Genomic DNA, 15931 nt, shown 5'->3' on the forward strand with positions numbered 1-15931 from the left:
TTCACTTTGTGGAGAGTTCAGCTTGTTACAATGCTGCGAGGATACAGACTTATGGGTTTTGTAGATGGAAGCACCCTCTGTCCACCCAAATCAGACTTTGCTGAGTTTGATTATTGGGATCGTCAAGACAGTCTCCTTCTCAATGCCATTGTAGCTTCTCTTCATGAGACTGTCTCACCGCTCTTGGGTGATGTATCCACAAGTGCTGAAGCTTGGAAGAAGCTTCACCAACTTTATGCTAATCAATCCAGATCCAGAAAGATCCAGCTACGACAACATCTTCATAATCTTCAACGAGGCAACCGAACAATGGAAGAGTACCTTCACTACGTCAGGCAAATTGCTGACAAACTTGCACTAGTCAAAAATGCGGTCGATGATGATGATCTTGTACTCTACATCCTTGATGGTTTGGGTGCCGAGTACAAAGGTATTGTAGAAGCGATTCGAGGTCGTGAAAATCCCATATCTTTTGAGGATCTCCATGATCGTCTTGTCAGTCAAGAGGCTTATCTAAAGAAATTGGAGGAGAACCAGTCCATTAATGTGGCCACTGCTCACTACTCTCAAAAACAACATACACATAGATCTCAGAATTCTGGGCACTCCTTTAACAACTCACAACCGAGGTCCTTCCCTTCTCGTCAACACAATGGAGGGGGAAATGGTAGCCTAAAATCACATCAGCAAACCCATGGTGGATCTGGTTCTCATCACTTCAACAACAATGGTTTTCGGCAACGGCCTCGTGTCATGTGCCAGATCTGTGAAAAACCTGGGCATTCAGCCAGAGTTTGTAGGAAACTCAAATCGTTTGTCACTGAGTATGCACCTAGTGCTAATTATGCTTCCAGTTCAGTTGGATCTGCTCCCTCTACTGTGCAACCGTGGCTGGTGGATTCAGATGCAAGCCACCACATGACACGTGATCTTGGAAATCTTTCAATTCACTCTGAATACGATGGGACAGATGAAGTAAAAATCGGTGATGGATCAGGTTTGCATGTCACTCATGAAGGGTCTTGTAATCTTCACACACGACTTCACAAATTTACACTTGCACACACTCTATGTGTTCCTACCATTAAGAAGAATTTGATTTCAGTACACCAGTTTACTAAATCCAATAATGTGTTTATTGAGTTTCACCCTAACTATTTTGTTGTGAAGTCTCAGAATTCAGGGCTCCCTCTGGCTTGGGGCAGATGCATTGATGGCATATACCAATTCACTCCTTCTCTACCTATCTCAGCTCATTTTGCTCAAAAGACAAGTCTCAATATCTGGCATCAACGCCTTGGTCATCCCAATCACACTGCCTTACAATCTCTGTTGAATTCAATTCCAATTTCCTATTCTAAGCATGAAAGATTTTCTGATTGTAACTCTTGCAGTATCAATAAAAGTCATCAGTTGCCTTTTAAGTCTTCAACTCTGTCTTCATCTGCTCCTCTTGAAATTGTGTTCTCTGACGTTTGGGGACCAACTGCTACACCTTCAATCTTTGGTCACAAATACTATTTGCTTTTTGTAGACCAGTTTACTCGTTATACTTGGATTTTTCCCTAGTTCAAAAATCTGATACAATGTCTTTTTTTTTGCAATTCAAGAACATTGTTGAAAATCGCTTTACTACCAAAATCAAAACCCTCTATACCGATAATGGGGGTGAATTTCTCAAGCTAAAATCTACACTCTCCCAACTTGGAATCTCATGGATGCAATCCCCTCCTTACACTCCTCAACACGTAGGACTAGTGGAGCGAAAACATCGCCACATTGTAGAGACCAGAAAAACTCTTCTATCTCAGGCCAACCTTCCATTCTCGTTTTGGTCTCTTGCTTTTGAAACAGCTACTTATCTGATTAATCGTCAACCTTTAACCCCTCTCAAACACCATTCTCCTTACCAGCTACTTTTTCAACAACTACCGAATTACCATAAGTTAAAAATTTTTGGGTGTTTATGCTACCCCTGGCTTCGGCCTTATACCAAAAGCAAGCTTGACCCTCGCTCCACTCCTTGCATTTTTGTTGGCTACTGTACTTCACAAAGCTCATTCAAGTGTTATGATCCTCAGACCAAGCGTCTTTATCTTTCTCGTCACGTTGTGTTCAAAGAACACCTCTTTCCTGGCATCTCAACCTCTTGCCCTCTTCCATATGATTCCTCCGATGTTATCTATCAAGGACAATTGCCCAACCCCAACCATCTTACCTCCCTCCCTGCCTCTTCCTCCTTAGATTTATCCTCTCCACCTTCCCCATTATCAGCCTCTCATGATCCTCTTCCTCCTACTGGTTCCCCATCTAACTCATCTTCTTCTAGTCCCCTTATTGTTGCTGAACCCATCTCCTCTACACCTCTTCCTGCATCTCTTCCTCCCACTCCTCCTCGTACTCACTCCATGGTTACACGATCTATGAATAATATTCATAAACCCAAATTTTTGCACCACTCCACCGTTCATCCTACTCTTGAATCTCCTGAACCACATTCAGTCCATGAAGCACTTAAAAGCCCCCATTGGACAGCAGCAATGACAGAGGAAATCCAAGCCTTACAAAACCACCACACATGGACCTTAATTCCCCCTGATTCCACTCATCGCCCTATTGGATCCAAATGGGTATTTCACCTCAAACGAAATCCCGATGGCACTATAAATCGCTACAAAGCTCGGTTAGTTGCTCAGGGTTTTCTTCAACGCCCTGGGTTTGATTACTCTCAAACCTTTAGTCCAGTGGTCAAGCCAACCACTATTCGTCTTATTTTCTCTATTGCTATTATGAAAAACTGGCCTCTTAAACAACTCGATGTCAATAATGCCTTCCTAAATGGCACATTGACTGAAACTGTTCTCATGAAACAACCCCCCGGATTTGTCGATCAGCAATTTCCTCATCACTTATGCCTTTTACGCAAGTCTTTATACGGTCTCAAACAAGTTCCCAGAGCTTGGTTCACCGCTCTCCGCACCACGCTGCTTCACTTGGGTTTTGTTAACTCTAGAGTTGACTGCTCACTCTTTATTTACACATCTACTTCCGCTGTTCTTTATTTACTGGTTTATGTTGATGATATTATTCTAACTGGCTCTAGTTTATCTTTAATTCATAGAATTACTGCAGCTCTCGCCCATAAATTCTCTCTCAAAGAGCTTGGTGATCTCTCTTATTTTCTTGGTATTGAAGTTGTTCGCACTACTGCTGGTCTCTTTCTCTGTCAACAGAAGTATATTCATGATATTCTCCACTGTGCTACTATGCTGGATTCTAAACCTGTTGCGACACCCTTACCTTCAAACTTCAGTCTCTCACAATTCTCTGGCTCTGCCATATCTAATGCATCCCTCTATCGTCAGCTCGTTGGCGCTCTTCAGTACCTGTCTCTCACGCGCCCCGATATAAGCTTCGCCATTAACAGACTCGCTCAATATCTCTCTCGTCCTACCACTGCTCATTGGCTCACTCTCAAACGCTTGCTGCGATATCTCAAAGGCACTTGTCATCATGGAATTTTTCTCCCATCGGATTGCTCTCTGAAACTCAGAGCATTCTCTGACTCTGATTGGGCCGGTAACCCTGACGATCGCTCATCTGTCTCCTCTTATATAATTTTTCTGGGTCACAGTCCCATCTCTTGGCGCTCTCGCAAACAACGTGCAATTGCTCGCTCATCTACTGAAGCGGAATACCGCTCCCTTGCTTCTACAGCTTCTGAAGTTCTTTGGATTTCCAGTCTTCTCCATGAATTGCACCTTCCTATCCTTGCTCGGCCTGCTCTTTACTGTGACAACCTTGGTGCCACGCATCTCAGTCTCAATCCTGTCATGCACTCCCGAATGAAACATATAGCCATTGATCTACATTTCCTACGTGATCTCGTCAACAAGAAAGCTATTTCTGTGCAGCACATTGACACTCACAATCAACTCGCAGATATTCTCACGAAATCCCTTCCGCAATCACGCTTCTCTGCTATCAGGTTCAAGATCAGCATCCGTGATGGATCCTTGATCTTGCGGGGGCGTAAAGAGAATACTCATTCTCAGTCCAAGTCAAACACAATGGAGCCCATTCACAACAGCTAGCTATCATTTGTAATCATTTGTCAATGGAGCCGCTAGCTATCATTTGTAATCATTTGTTTATTTGTTACCGTTGTAGTTCTTTTCTGTACATATACTCAAACCTTACTCTATTGTAAATTAAGTAAAGCAATCAATTCCAAACTCTTTTAATAAATACACCTTAAAAATTAAATTAAATTCAATATTTATAAAGATTTAAGTGCAAAATTAATCAAATCATTCGTTTAATAAGAAAATGATTAAAAATGTATTATTAAATTCAATATAATACTTTTAGTCAATAATTTTTCTGCTAGCGTCAACTTTTAATATAAAATATTATGCATCGATAGATATCCAACAACAATGGCAACAGTAAAATCAGAAATAATATATCTAATATTATAATGCAACTTTGGAGATCAAAAAAGAGGATTAGAGTGCTCATAATAGAGTTGTTTATGTATATCTACTTAGGGGTCACCAAATGGCCCGAGCCCAAAAGGACGTCGAGCCTGAGTAGCCTGAAAAAAATAATGGGCGGGCTTGGGCTTCGTTTTTGGTAGGCCTTGAAGCCCGATTACATGGGTTAAATTTGGACGAAGCCCGAATAATGACTCAGCCCTACTCGAAGCCTGATACATTATTTATATTATATTATATTATATATATATATATATATTTTGTTGTGTATATATACACACATGTATAGAGTTAATATAACTTTAGCACACTGAAAGATAATGATTATTTTAATTTACACACTATAGTTTAAAATATTTCAATTTAATCACCCAAAGATAAAATTGTTTCAAATTAGTTTCTCGAGCAGGTTTTCCTAGGGGTAGTCAAACTGCTTATGTGGCAGGTTGACTACCCAATTCTTGATTTCACGTAGTTAATGATTTTCATGTGGACATAACCAATTTTTTTAAGAAAACAATATCATGTGGACCAATCCATAATTTTTGTTAAAAAAATTATAGATGAAAAAAATCAAGCCATACACGTGTCTTCATCTCTCACAAACTCTCTTGCTCTCTAACCCTAACCCCCAATTTTAACCCTCTCATAGGAGCTCCAAACCCTCGGCTCTGCATCATTAAATAAATAAAAATTATTTATAATTATATTTTATCACTATGTAGATAATAACTTAATTATTTAACGAGTAACCGTAATAATTGAATGACAATTCTAATTGTATTTAAAATTTTAATCATTAATAACATTTTTAGTTATTATCTTTATCACTATTTGAATATAATTTTAATCTATATATATAAAAGTAGGATATATTTCATCTTCTTTTCCTACCTAAACTTGCAAGTTTTTTTTAGATATTTAAATGTTAATTACTAATTTTTCAATATAATATAGATTCTCATATTGTTTAAGTTACTTATAGTTATAACTGTTAACATAACTGAATTTTTTTTATACATTTAGTCTTCTAACAAATATTTATAATTACCCTTTTTAAATTATCTTTCATCATTATCACAATCATAATTGATAATTTTAAATTAAGACGACATCTCTAAAAGAAATTGAATTTTTTTAATTCTCCAATATTTTGAGAATTAATTGAAGAACACAGGTTTTAAAAATAGATTTTTTATTATAAATTACTATTTTTTATGTTTATTAGAATGAATATTTTTTTTTATGATAACAACCATTTATAATTAATAATCATACAATAAATAAAAGTAGAAGACACTTCACAAATTTTTCCCTCCAAAACTTTTACTCCCTCCGTCCCATTTTAATTGTCCCCTTCAATTTTCCACACAGTTTAAGAAATTGAATTACTCCCCTTCAATTTAACATTTATACCCTCATTTATAGGGGACAATTTAGATGTCAATGACTCATTGGAAATTCACTCCATCAATCTACCACTAATTCAAAATTGTCTTTTGCTAATTAAATTTTCTTTTAGAAACCAAAAATTATGGCGGCAAATAATTTGGCACCATCATTTTAGTTTTAGTTGAATAATGGCGGCCACTAAAATTTGGATCTAAGATGGCGGTGTATATATAGTGGCGATGGCGTATCATGCTAGCAACCATATAATGGAAATAGTTCTTCCAGATTTGAATTCATTACCAGAAAATCCTCCTTCACCAGATAGTCTTCCAAATGCCAAACAAATGTTTGAAAATGGCTCCCCACAAGAAAATTCCCAAAACATTCCTACTTCTAAATTAGTTCACTGGTTAACGAACTCTCAGAGAATTATGCTTTTTGACTACTTGCTTTGTCAAAGTGAAGATGGAATTTTGAAAAGGGGATCACTTTCATGTGCAGCCACCAAATTTGGTATCTCCAGAAAAACAGTTTCTCGAATTTGACAAGAAGGAAGAAAATGTATGGAGAACGAATGCACGATTGATGTTTCTAGAAAGCATCCAAGTTGAGTGGGGCGTAAACGGGTTCAAGTAGATTTTGATCAAATTTCCCAAATCCCTCTTCGACGTTGAACAAATATTCGCTCATTGTCTAAAGCATTGAACATGGCAAAGTCGACAGTCAATAGGCGAATCAAAGAACGTGTTATTAGAGCTCACACGAATCCTTTGAGGCCTTTTCTAACTGATGAAAACAAGAAGGCAAGGTTGAGATTTTGCATATCCATGATTGACCAAGGTACTATTAGTTCAACTCCAATGTTCATTGATATGTATGATTATGTGCATATTGATGAGAAATGGTTTTATATGTCTAAGATTTCAGAAAAGTACTATCTACATCCACAAGAAATTGATTGAAACATTGATCGAAGCCATTTATCACCTTTCTAGAAGAGTTGAGGAAGGATGTTATGAAGAAAATTGTGAAGATGAGAACAGAGATGGAGAATTGCAAAACTAGTGGCCCACAAGTTCCAATTGTGCATGATGGGATTGAGAAGCTTCAAGATTGTAACAGAAATGGGAAGCAATTTGGAGTGGTGATGTAGCCCATTCATTGTTTGAAGTAACATACAGACTAGAGAGGTATGTTGTGTATATTGGAGATAGAACATGTACTTGTAGAGTTTGGGACCTCACGGGAATCCCTTGCCGCCATGCTATTGCAGCTCTAAGGTATGTTGGTCGACCAATTGAGGAATATGTTAGCCATTATTTCTACAAGGACACTTACCTAAGAGGGTGCAGCCACATAGTTCATCCTCTTAATGGTATGAACATGTACCCTAAAATTCATGCTGAGGCATACTTCCACCACCACCATGGGAAAAAATAGGCAGACCACATATAAAAAAGAGGAGGGAAGAGGGAGAGAGGCAAGATCCATCAAGGTTAAGGAGGGTTTACCCTTTGATCAAGTGTAGTAAATGTGGACAATCGGGACATAATAGGAGGGGCTGCAGAGTGAATACGAGTGACCCTAATGTTGTGAGGATTATCTGTTTCATTATATGAACTGTTACATTACATGAACTTGTTTTATTATAGTTTGTTAATGTATAACTTTTCTATTGTATAGGCTAATACCTCTACTGCCCCAACTACTGCCAGCAATACAAGAAGAGGAATAGGTGGTGCCCCATGGAGGGGGCGTCCGAAGAAGAAGAGGAGCCAACAACACAAATGAGACTATTGGTGCAGCAACATCTTCTTCAAGGGTTGCTTCACTCCTTCAAACAACTCAAGAATCGGTGTGGACTGGTGTGGGGCAGAATTAATATGCATTATTGGTGCTTTTGGATTTTTGGCTGGTGGCTAGCTAGTTAGTTATAGTTAACTATAGTAGTAGGCATATATAGTAAGTAGAATTAAAATGCAATAGTGATGCTTTTGGATTTCTTTGCTTTTGAATGGTTTAGGTTTGAACTTTTGGATGGATATTAACAGGTTCACCATGTGGTTTTTTTGGTCATCTTTTAGCACATGGTTACAAGATGATGATGATGAATGTTTATTTTTTGATGATTTTTCATTTGTTATAGGTGACAAAAAATTTAAAAAATGCCCCTTATTGACCACAAATTGTGTAACATCTAATTTAGTGGTGTATTTGCAAAAAAATTATCCAAGAATCAATTTCAAGGGTATAACAATACAAAATATTGTATAATTTAAAATTTTTTTAAAAATTTATTAATAATAAATAAATATAAAATATAAATTCCACGTCAATAAAATCCACATCAGCAAAAAACATTGATATGTGCCCGCAATTAATCATGTCAACAATTCAGCTGAAATTGATTGAAAATTAAATGGAGTGACCTAATTGAAAATATTAAAAACATTGGGTCATCTAATTGAAAATTTTTTCCTTCAATAATCCAATTGCAAACCACTCAAATGAACTATCCGTACTTTTCCCTCTCCAGATCTACAGAAACGGATCATCGACCGCATCGAGAGAAATGGCAGCTCCAGACCAGCTCTTCAATCTGCGAAACAACTTCTACTTGGGTGCTTACCAAGCCGCGATCAACAACAGCGACCTCCCCAACCTCTCCCCGGAGGACGCCGTCGAGCGCGATTGCCTTGTCTACCGCTCTTACATTGCCCTCGGCAGCTACCAGGCCTCATTTTCCCTCTCTTTCTTAGAGAAGTCCCTTTGGCGCTTTCTTAATAGAGTTTTACTTGCTTATAGTGGTGTTTGTTTCTGTTTGATCAGCTTGTGATCAATGAGATCGACTCCTCCGCTGCTACGCCTCTCCTAGCCGTGAAATTTCTTGCTCTCTATCTCTCCTGTCCTGATAATAGGGTTTGTTATTTATTTATTTAGTTTGTTATAAGAATAATTTGGACGTAGCATTGTTTTATCTCTGGAATATTGGGATCTGATTGCGATTTGATCGTTTGGTTTATGAGTGCATTTGACGTATGATAGATTAAATCCTTGGAATTGAAACTCCTTCGGTTCTCATATACAAATTTCCTTTTGCTGTTTTGTGGCGCTATGATTTTGTTACTGGTTTTACGTTATGTTTTGCTGTTTGGAAAGATAGTTTGTAAAGTACATAGATCTTACTGTTTGAAATAAATCCGAAGTTCCCCTCTCAAACACAATTGCACAACCTACACTCTGTTCAAGAATCAGGTTTCGGTTATGTTTTGTTACTGGAAAAACTTAATATGGAGAAACTGATTGCGAGTTTGAACTTTGAAGCTGTTGAAGTCAGTTAGCTTAGGAAGTATAACTGAGTGGAATTTTTTTACACTGTTAATTAGATGTAGAGTCTTTCTTGCAGGAATCAACAATTTCAAGCTTGAAGGAGTGGTTGAATGATTCAGCCATTGGAAGCAATCCTATTTTGCGGCTGATATCTGGGATCATATTCATGCATGAAGAGGACTATAATGAGGCTTTGAAACACACCAATACTGTGGTTCATGCAGGGAACATGGAACTGTAAGTTGGATATGACCTCTTCTCTAGCACATCTTGCAATCACGAATGTAATCGTTCCTGCGTTGGTCTTTGATCTGTTCCTCAGTTTGATGCTTGTTATCTTCAGTGATTTTTCCTTCTGGGGGTTCATTTATTTTCTGAAATTGTAGATTTGGGTATGTTACTTATAATAAGTAGCTATAGATGATCAACTAGAGACTCACACCATTGCAACATAGTGGTAGGGCAAAATGATGATCTGAATCTTAACATGTCAGAGACAAAATAACTACCTCCAGCCAACTGAGGGAAGTAAACGATCTTGCTCCATCGGACCAAGAGATTTAACCTAATTGGTGGATTCTAAAAACAGGTCAGGTAGTAGTTAGGTATTTAGAACGGTATGAAAATATTTTGTTGATGGTGGTATAATTTCTTGTTTTCGTGTGAATCTGTGGGTTCTTGGTGAGAAATGGACTGTAGGTCAACTTGCGCAAATAAGATTTTGAGCTAGAGGCACGATGGCCGATGGGTGTTGTACTTTGTAAAGAAGGGCTCTCAAATATGGGGAAATTATTTGGGCAAAAGTATTTTATATGTCCTTAAACTATCTCAAATTTCTCGATGATGTACAAAATGATAGTTTAAGAATACAAATGAGAAATTAAATAGTTTAAGGATATAATCGAGAAATTTGTGATGGTTTAATGACATAGATAATACTTTTGCCAAATTATTTCATTGTCTGGGATCTTAAGGTTGCTAAGCAATTGGATATGTGGCTCACCTTTCTCTCTCAACCTCTCATCGAGCTTGTAAAGGAATCTCGCCTATTGCAAACTCTTGCTGTAAAGTTTCAGTCTCTTCCTTTATTTCTGTGCCAAACAAGCCTTTAAAAGAGGTTTACAAACACTGTTTAAGGAAACATCAGGATTCCTAAACCTTACTGACCTAGAGTAGTATAATCACTTAAATCTAACGTAAAGGGAAACCTTCACCATAAAGGATTCCTTGACTCTTAAAAAGTACAAATTAAAATAGAAAAACAAAATTAATGGCTTCTTGCAAGCCTTTAAAAGAGGTTTACAAACACTGTTTAAGGAAACATCAGGATTCCTAAACCTTACTGACCTAGAGTAGTATAATCACTTAAATCTAACGTAAAGGGAAACCTTCACCATAAAGGATTCCTTGACTCTTAAAAAGTACAAATTAAAAAAGAAAAACAAAATTAATGGCTTCCTGCATTAAATCATCTTTGATAACTTAGCTTATTGTTCAACCTTATATTTTTTTATGCTCTCTAAATAAAATTTTGACTGATGCTATGGTTTATCAGTTTGTTGAGCATGGCATCCTATTCTACTTTTTGCAGGCATGGATTAAATGTCCAAATATACATAAAGATGCATAGATCAGATTTTGCAGAAAAGCAGTTGCGGCTTATGCAACAAATTGATGAGGACCACACTCTCACTCTGCTCGCAGATGCATGGGTGAATTTGGCAGTGGTGTGCACATTTTTCCAGCTCTCTTTCTTAAGAAAAATGGAAAGGAATAGAAAAGGAAACTAGCTGAAAAGAAGTTGTAATCATATTTTCCTTTTGAACAGGGCGGTTCCAAGATACAAGAAGCATATCTTATATTCAAAGATTTTTCTGAGAAAAATATAATGACAGGGCTGATCCTCAATGGGAAGGCAGTTTGCTGTATGCACATGGGAAACTTTGATGAGGCTGAAACTCTGTTGCTTGAAGCTCTAAACAAGGCAAGTATTGTTTTTGTTGATGTCATTCTCCGAAGAAGAATGATTACTTCACTGCATTGTGTAACTTAATCATTTGTGCATGTTTCAGTAATTTGTAATTTTTGTGGTAAAAAATTTGAAAAGTGAACTGGAGTTATAGATACATAGCGAATTATTGCAATTATTCTTATGAACTTTCTCTTTTTGAAATTGTTTATTGAACCAAAATTCCTCGACACTAATGTATAGCATTAGCTCCTAGATTCTGGCAATGGGTTGACATGGTCTTTTTGGTAATTGATACAGGATGCTAAGGATCCAGAAACACTAGCCAATCTTGTTGTGTGCAGTCTTCACCTTGGTAAATCCTCTTCTTCACGTTATCTCAGGTAAATGTCTCTTTAGTTATTCTAGTATCTCATGAATTCTCAAATATACAATTTGAAATGGGATGAAAGTTGGCGTAGAGGTGGACTTTCTTTAATGTTAGTTAGAGAATGCTGGCTCAAATTATGAAGAAGGCATCTCAGTTATGCGAGGAAGGCCATGTCGCAGCTATCCACTCTACAACCCCCCCTGGTGGTGGGAGCTTTGTTCCCTTGCTTTGACTCCTCAGCAGTGGGAGACGCATCCGATCTTAAAATTTTTGGTTATGCAACTTTGTTTGAATTTGGGAGGAAGAGATGGATGATGATGAACCAAAAGTCTTGTGAGAAGTGAGGCTTCTTTTGCTTGGTGGTCATTGTTTTAAGTGGTTTTGCTAGTCAACCTATCTTGTCACGTAAATGACAAGATAGAAGTAGTATCCTTATTTTGGAGCTGGTTATTTACATGCCATCCCATTGCTTTCTAACATTTAAAAGAATTCTTCACAAAGTTGTGCTTGATCACCTGAGAAAGCAATTCCTTCTCAATGTTTTTATGGGTAGCAATGTTCTTGATGCTCTCAAGTCTGCTAGCCAACTTATAACATTAGTACCTAAAAGTTTGTTTAGATCCGCGATTTTTAAGTGGATCAAAGCTCTTTTAACTTGCTCTTTAATGATGAAATCATATTTGTTGCTGACATTGTTTTGCAGCCAATTGAAGCTTTCTCATCCTGATCACATACTCGTCAAACGCATATTGTCAGCAGAAGAAAGTTTTGAGAGGGCAATTCAGGCAAGTTGCTTGAAAACTGGGATTTAGACATTCAAAAGAGCATGATGACGACCCTTTCTAATTTTGTTTTGAATGTTTTGTTCTCTAGTTTGTACAATGATGTTACATCTCTTGGGACATTCCTGCAACATTTATCCATTGAGGAATGTTAACATGCTATCTACTTCAGTTGCTTCTTACATGCCTCCAAAAACTCCTTTACTGATCTACCTGAGAACAATAACAGAGAACAATTTATTTATCTATCAATTTACCTTTTCCAGTGTACACATTGTAGATTCCAACTTTGCTAGGAACTGCATTCTGGAGAGCTTTGTCATCAATATTATTAGTCCTGGACACAAGTGCCATCAGGGCAGGGGTTTTATAGTCGGTTCCTTTAACCTGCAGGGATGCCAAAATTTGAAATTAGCATAAACCCCATAGGAATAGGAATGTCTCGAATATAAAATTAAGCAGCATGTTGGATTCGGTAGAAAAGAAAAGCAATCGACTGGGTCTGTTCTAAGTTTCTAACTATTAAGGGAATCGGAATCCGAATCCGAATCGAATTTGAGAGGACTGTTTTTTTGTCCCTTTTAAGTATCACAATCGCCTGGGTCTGTTCTAAGTTGCTAACTATTAAGGAAATCGGAATCCTAATCCGAATCGAATTTGAGAGGACTGTTTTTTTGCCCTTTTACGTATCACAATCGTCCGGGTCTGTTCTAAGTTTCTAACTATTAAGGAATCCGAATCCGAATCCGAATCGAATTTGAGAGGACTGTTTTTTTTTCCCTTTAAGTATCACAAATCAACCTGGAATATCACTACTCACTAATCAGGCTACGTTTTCTCCAGTCGAGACCAGAGAGAGAGGCAGAGCCGCACCGCCGCAGACCATAGTGACAGAGACGGAGAGACCTACCTTCGGAAGCGGAACGCTTGAAATACAGTCGTTTCCTCTTCTTCATCTGCAGCCACTCGCCAGACACGAGTTTCACGATCCACGATTTGCGAAACCCTAACAGATATTGCTGTTCGGTTACTCCTCAGTCCTCACAAATTCAAATTCCTTGAAGATGGAACCACACAATTTCAAATTCGCCAGAGTTCCCAGAAAAGCCTCTGCCGTAAATCTTTATGAGGAACAAGAAAAGGAAGCTGCTATGTTAGCTAGGAAGCAGAAGACTTTTGCACTGATAGATGCAGATGATGATCATGCTAGTTCTTCTGGTACGGCTGCTTCTCTGCCCATTAGAGAAGACTCACAAAAGAAACGTTTCAGGAAGAGAATCGAGACTCAAGAAGACGACAAGGCCAAAGTAGAGAGACGAGTTAAGAGACGACGGACTTATGAAGATGATGATAGTTCAGAGTCAGAAGAGGAGAGGTTGCAAGACCAAAGGGAGAGGGAGCAACTAGAGCGAAATATAAGAGAACGTGATGCTGCAGCAACGAGGAAGTTCACTGAGTCGTCAAAATTATCTCGGAAAGAAGAGGCAATACGAAGATCGGATGCCTTGGAGAACAATGGCATTGATACTTTAAGGAAGGTGTCGAGACAAGAATACTTGAAAAAAAGAGAGCATAAGAAATTGGAACAACTCAGAGATGATATAGAGGATGAACGATATTTGTTTGAGGGTGTTAAGCTCACTGAGGCAGAGCATCGTCAACTCAGATACAAGAAGGAGATATACGAGCTTGTAAAGAAGAGGTCAGAAGAGGATGATAATACTGGTGAGTACAGGATGCCTGAAGTCTATGACCAAATTGGAAAGGCCACACTGAAGTTTGGTTCAAAAAATAGCAAGGAAATCTCGGATGACTATGACTTTGTGTTCGACAACCAGATAGGTTTTATCAAGGCATCAGTGATGGATGCAGATAATTACAACCACGCTGAGGTGCTAAAAGAATCAGTTCAGAACTTGAGGACAACATCAGCTCTGGAGAAGCATCAGGAGGAGAGAAAAACGTTACCTATATATGCTTATCGGGATGAGCTTCTCCAAGCAGTTAATGACCACCAGGTTATTGTTATTGTTGGGGAAACAGGTTCTGGGAAAACCACACAATTTTGAAATATATGACCGATGGTATGTTGCTGCGTGAGTTTCTCTGCCAGCCGGATTTGGCAAGTTATAGTGTGGTGATGGTGGACGAGGCACATGAAAGATCTTTGTCGACTGACATTCTATTTGGATTAGTGAAGGATGTAGCCCGATCTCGACCGGATATAAAATTGCTTATCTCAAGTGCTACACTTGATGCGGAGAAGTTCAGTGCTTATTTTGATTATGCTCCGATTTTTAAAATTCCAGGGAGGAGATTTCCGGTTGACATACATTATACCAAGGCACCGGAAGCTGATTACATTGATGCTTCTATTGTTACGGTGCTCCAAATCCATGTAACCCAGGAGCCCGGTGATATTTTAGTCTTCTTAACGGGTCAAGACGAAATCGAAACAGTTGAAGAAATTTTGAAGCACAGGACAAGAGGGCTGGGGACAAAAATCGCGGAACTTATTATCTGCCCTATCTATGCCAACTTACCAACTGAACTTCAAGCCAAAATATTCAAACCTACTCCTGACGGGGCACGCAAGGTTGTTCTTGCAACAAATATTGCAGAAACCTCATTAACAATTGATGGGATCAAGTATGTCATTGATCCAGGTTTCTGCAAGATGAAATCTTATAACCCAAGGACTGGGATGGAATCTTTGCTGGTCACTCCTATCTCTAAGGCTTCAGCAAATCAACGTGCTGGTCGGTCCGGACGAACAGGTCCAGTAAGTGTTTCCGTTTATATACTGCTTACAATTACCATCATGATCTAGATGATAATACGGTACCAGAAATACAACGAACCAATCTTGCCAGTGTTGTCCTAACCCTGAAGAGTCTTGGTATTATTGACTTGCTACACTTCGACTTCATGGACTCACCACCTGCTGAAGCATTACTGAAAGCATTGGAATTGCTTTTTGCATTAAGTGCCTTAAATAAGCTTGGCGAATTGACAAAATTGGGTAGACGAATGGCAGAATTCCCTCTTGATCCCATGTTGTCTAAAATGATTGTCACTTCTGACAAGTATAACTGCTCAGATGAGGTAATTTCCATTGCTGCTATGCTTTCTATCGGGAATTCAATCTTTTATCGTCCCAAAGATAAACAAGTTCATGCTGACAATGCACGCTTGAACTTTCACAGGGGCAATGTTGGTGACCATATTGCTTTGCTCAAGGTCTACAATTCTTGGAAGGAAAATAATTACTCAACACAATGGTGTTATGAAAATTATATTCAGGTTAGGAGTATGAAGCGCGCCAGAGATATCAGAGACCAATTAGAGGGACTATTGGAGAGGGTTGAAATTAAATTATCATCCAATGCAAATGATTTAGAGGCTATAAAAAAGTCAATAGTATCTGGATTTTTCCCTCATTCTGCGAGACTTCAAAAGAATGGATCTTATGGAACAGTGAAGTATCCGCAGACCGTTCATATACATCCAAGTTCGGGTTTGGCTCAGGCTCAGGTACTGCCAACTCTGCCACCAAGATGGGTTGTATACCATGAGTTGGTTCTTACCACCA

At 38.4% G+C, this 15931-nt stretch overlaps 1 protein-coding gene, 1 long non-coding RNA gene and 1 pseudogene across 5 annotated transcripts; 2 read left to right on the plus strand and 1 right to left on the minus strand.

Moving 5' to 3' along the window:
- Nucleotides 1–8398: 8398 nt before the first annotated feature.
- LOC119986527 (coatomer subunit epsilon-1-like) lies at nucleotides 8399–13312 on the plus strand. 4 transcript variants are annotated; one of them, XM_038831113.1, is made up of 8 exons: nucleotides 8399–8622; nucleotides 8718–8807; nucleotides 9295–9455; nucleotides 10810–10945; nucleotides 11047–11202; nucleotides 11488–11570; nucleotides 12261–12342; nucleotides 13183–13312. In XM_038831113.1, exons 1-8 carry the CDS (start codon nucleotides 8461–8463, stop codon nucleotides 13225–13227), a joined length of 915 nt encoding a protein of 304 aa, XP_038687041.1. In that variant the 5' UTR covers nucleotides 8399–8460; the 3' UTR covers nucleotides 13228–13312. The 4 variants fall into 4 exon arrangements, with proteins under 4 accessions (XP_038687041.1, XP_038687043.1, XP_038687042.1 ...); XM_038831115.1 differs by lacking the exon at nucleotides 13183–13312 and adding an exon at nucleotides 12431–12521; XM_038831114.1 differs by lacking the exon at nucleotides 13183–13312 and having other exon boundaries at nucleotides 12261–12510.
- LOC119986529 lies at nucleotides 12411–13384 on the minus strand. Its single transcript, XR_005465281.1, has 3 exons — nucleotides 13250–13384; nucleotides 12597–12726; nucleotides 12411–12552 (listed from the first exon to the last, which is right to left on the minus strand). It is a non-coding gene; the product is annotated as an uncharacterized LOC119986529 (long non-coding RNA).
- On the plus strand, nucleotides 13373–15707 carry LOC119986526 (annotated as a pseudogene).
- Nucleotides 15708–15931: the final 224 nt, after the last annotated feature.

This window comes from Tripterygium wilfordii, chromosome 20 (genome assembly GCF_013401445.1).
Source record: "Tripterygium wilfordii isolate XIE 37 chromosome 20, ASM1340144v1, whole genome shotgun sequence".
In the NCBI taxonomy this organism is placed as follows: Eukaryota; Viridiplantae; Streptophyta; class Magnoliopsida; order Celastrales; family Celastraceae; genus Tripterygium; species Tripterygium wilfordii.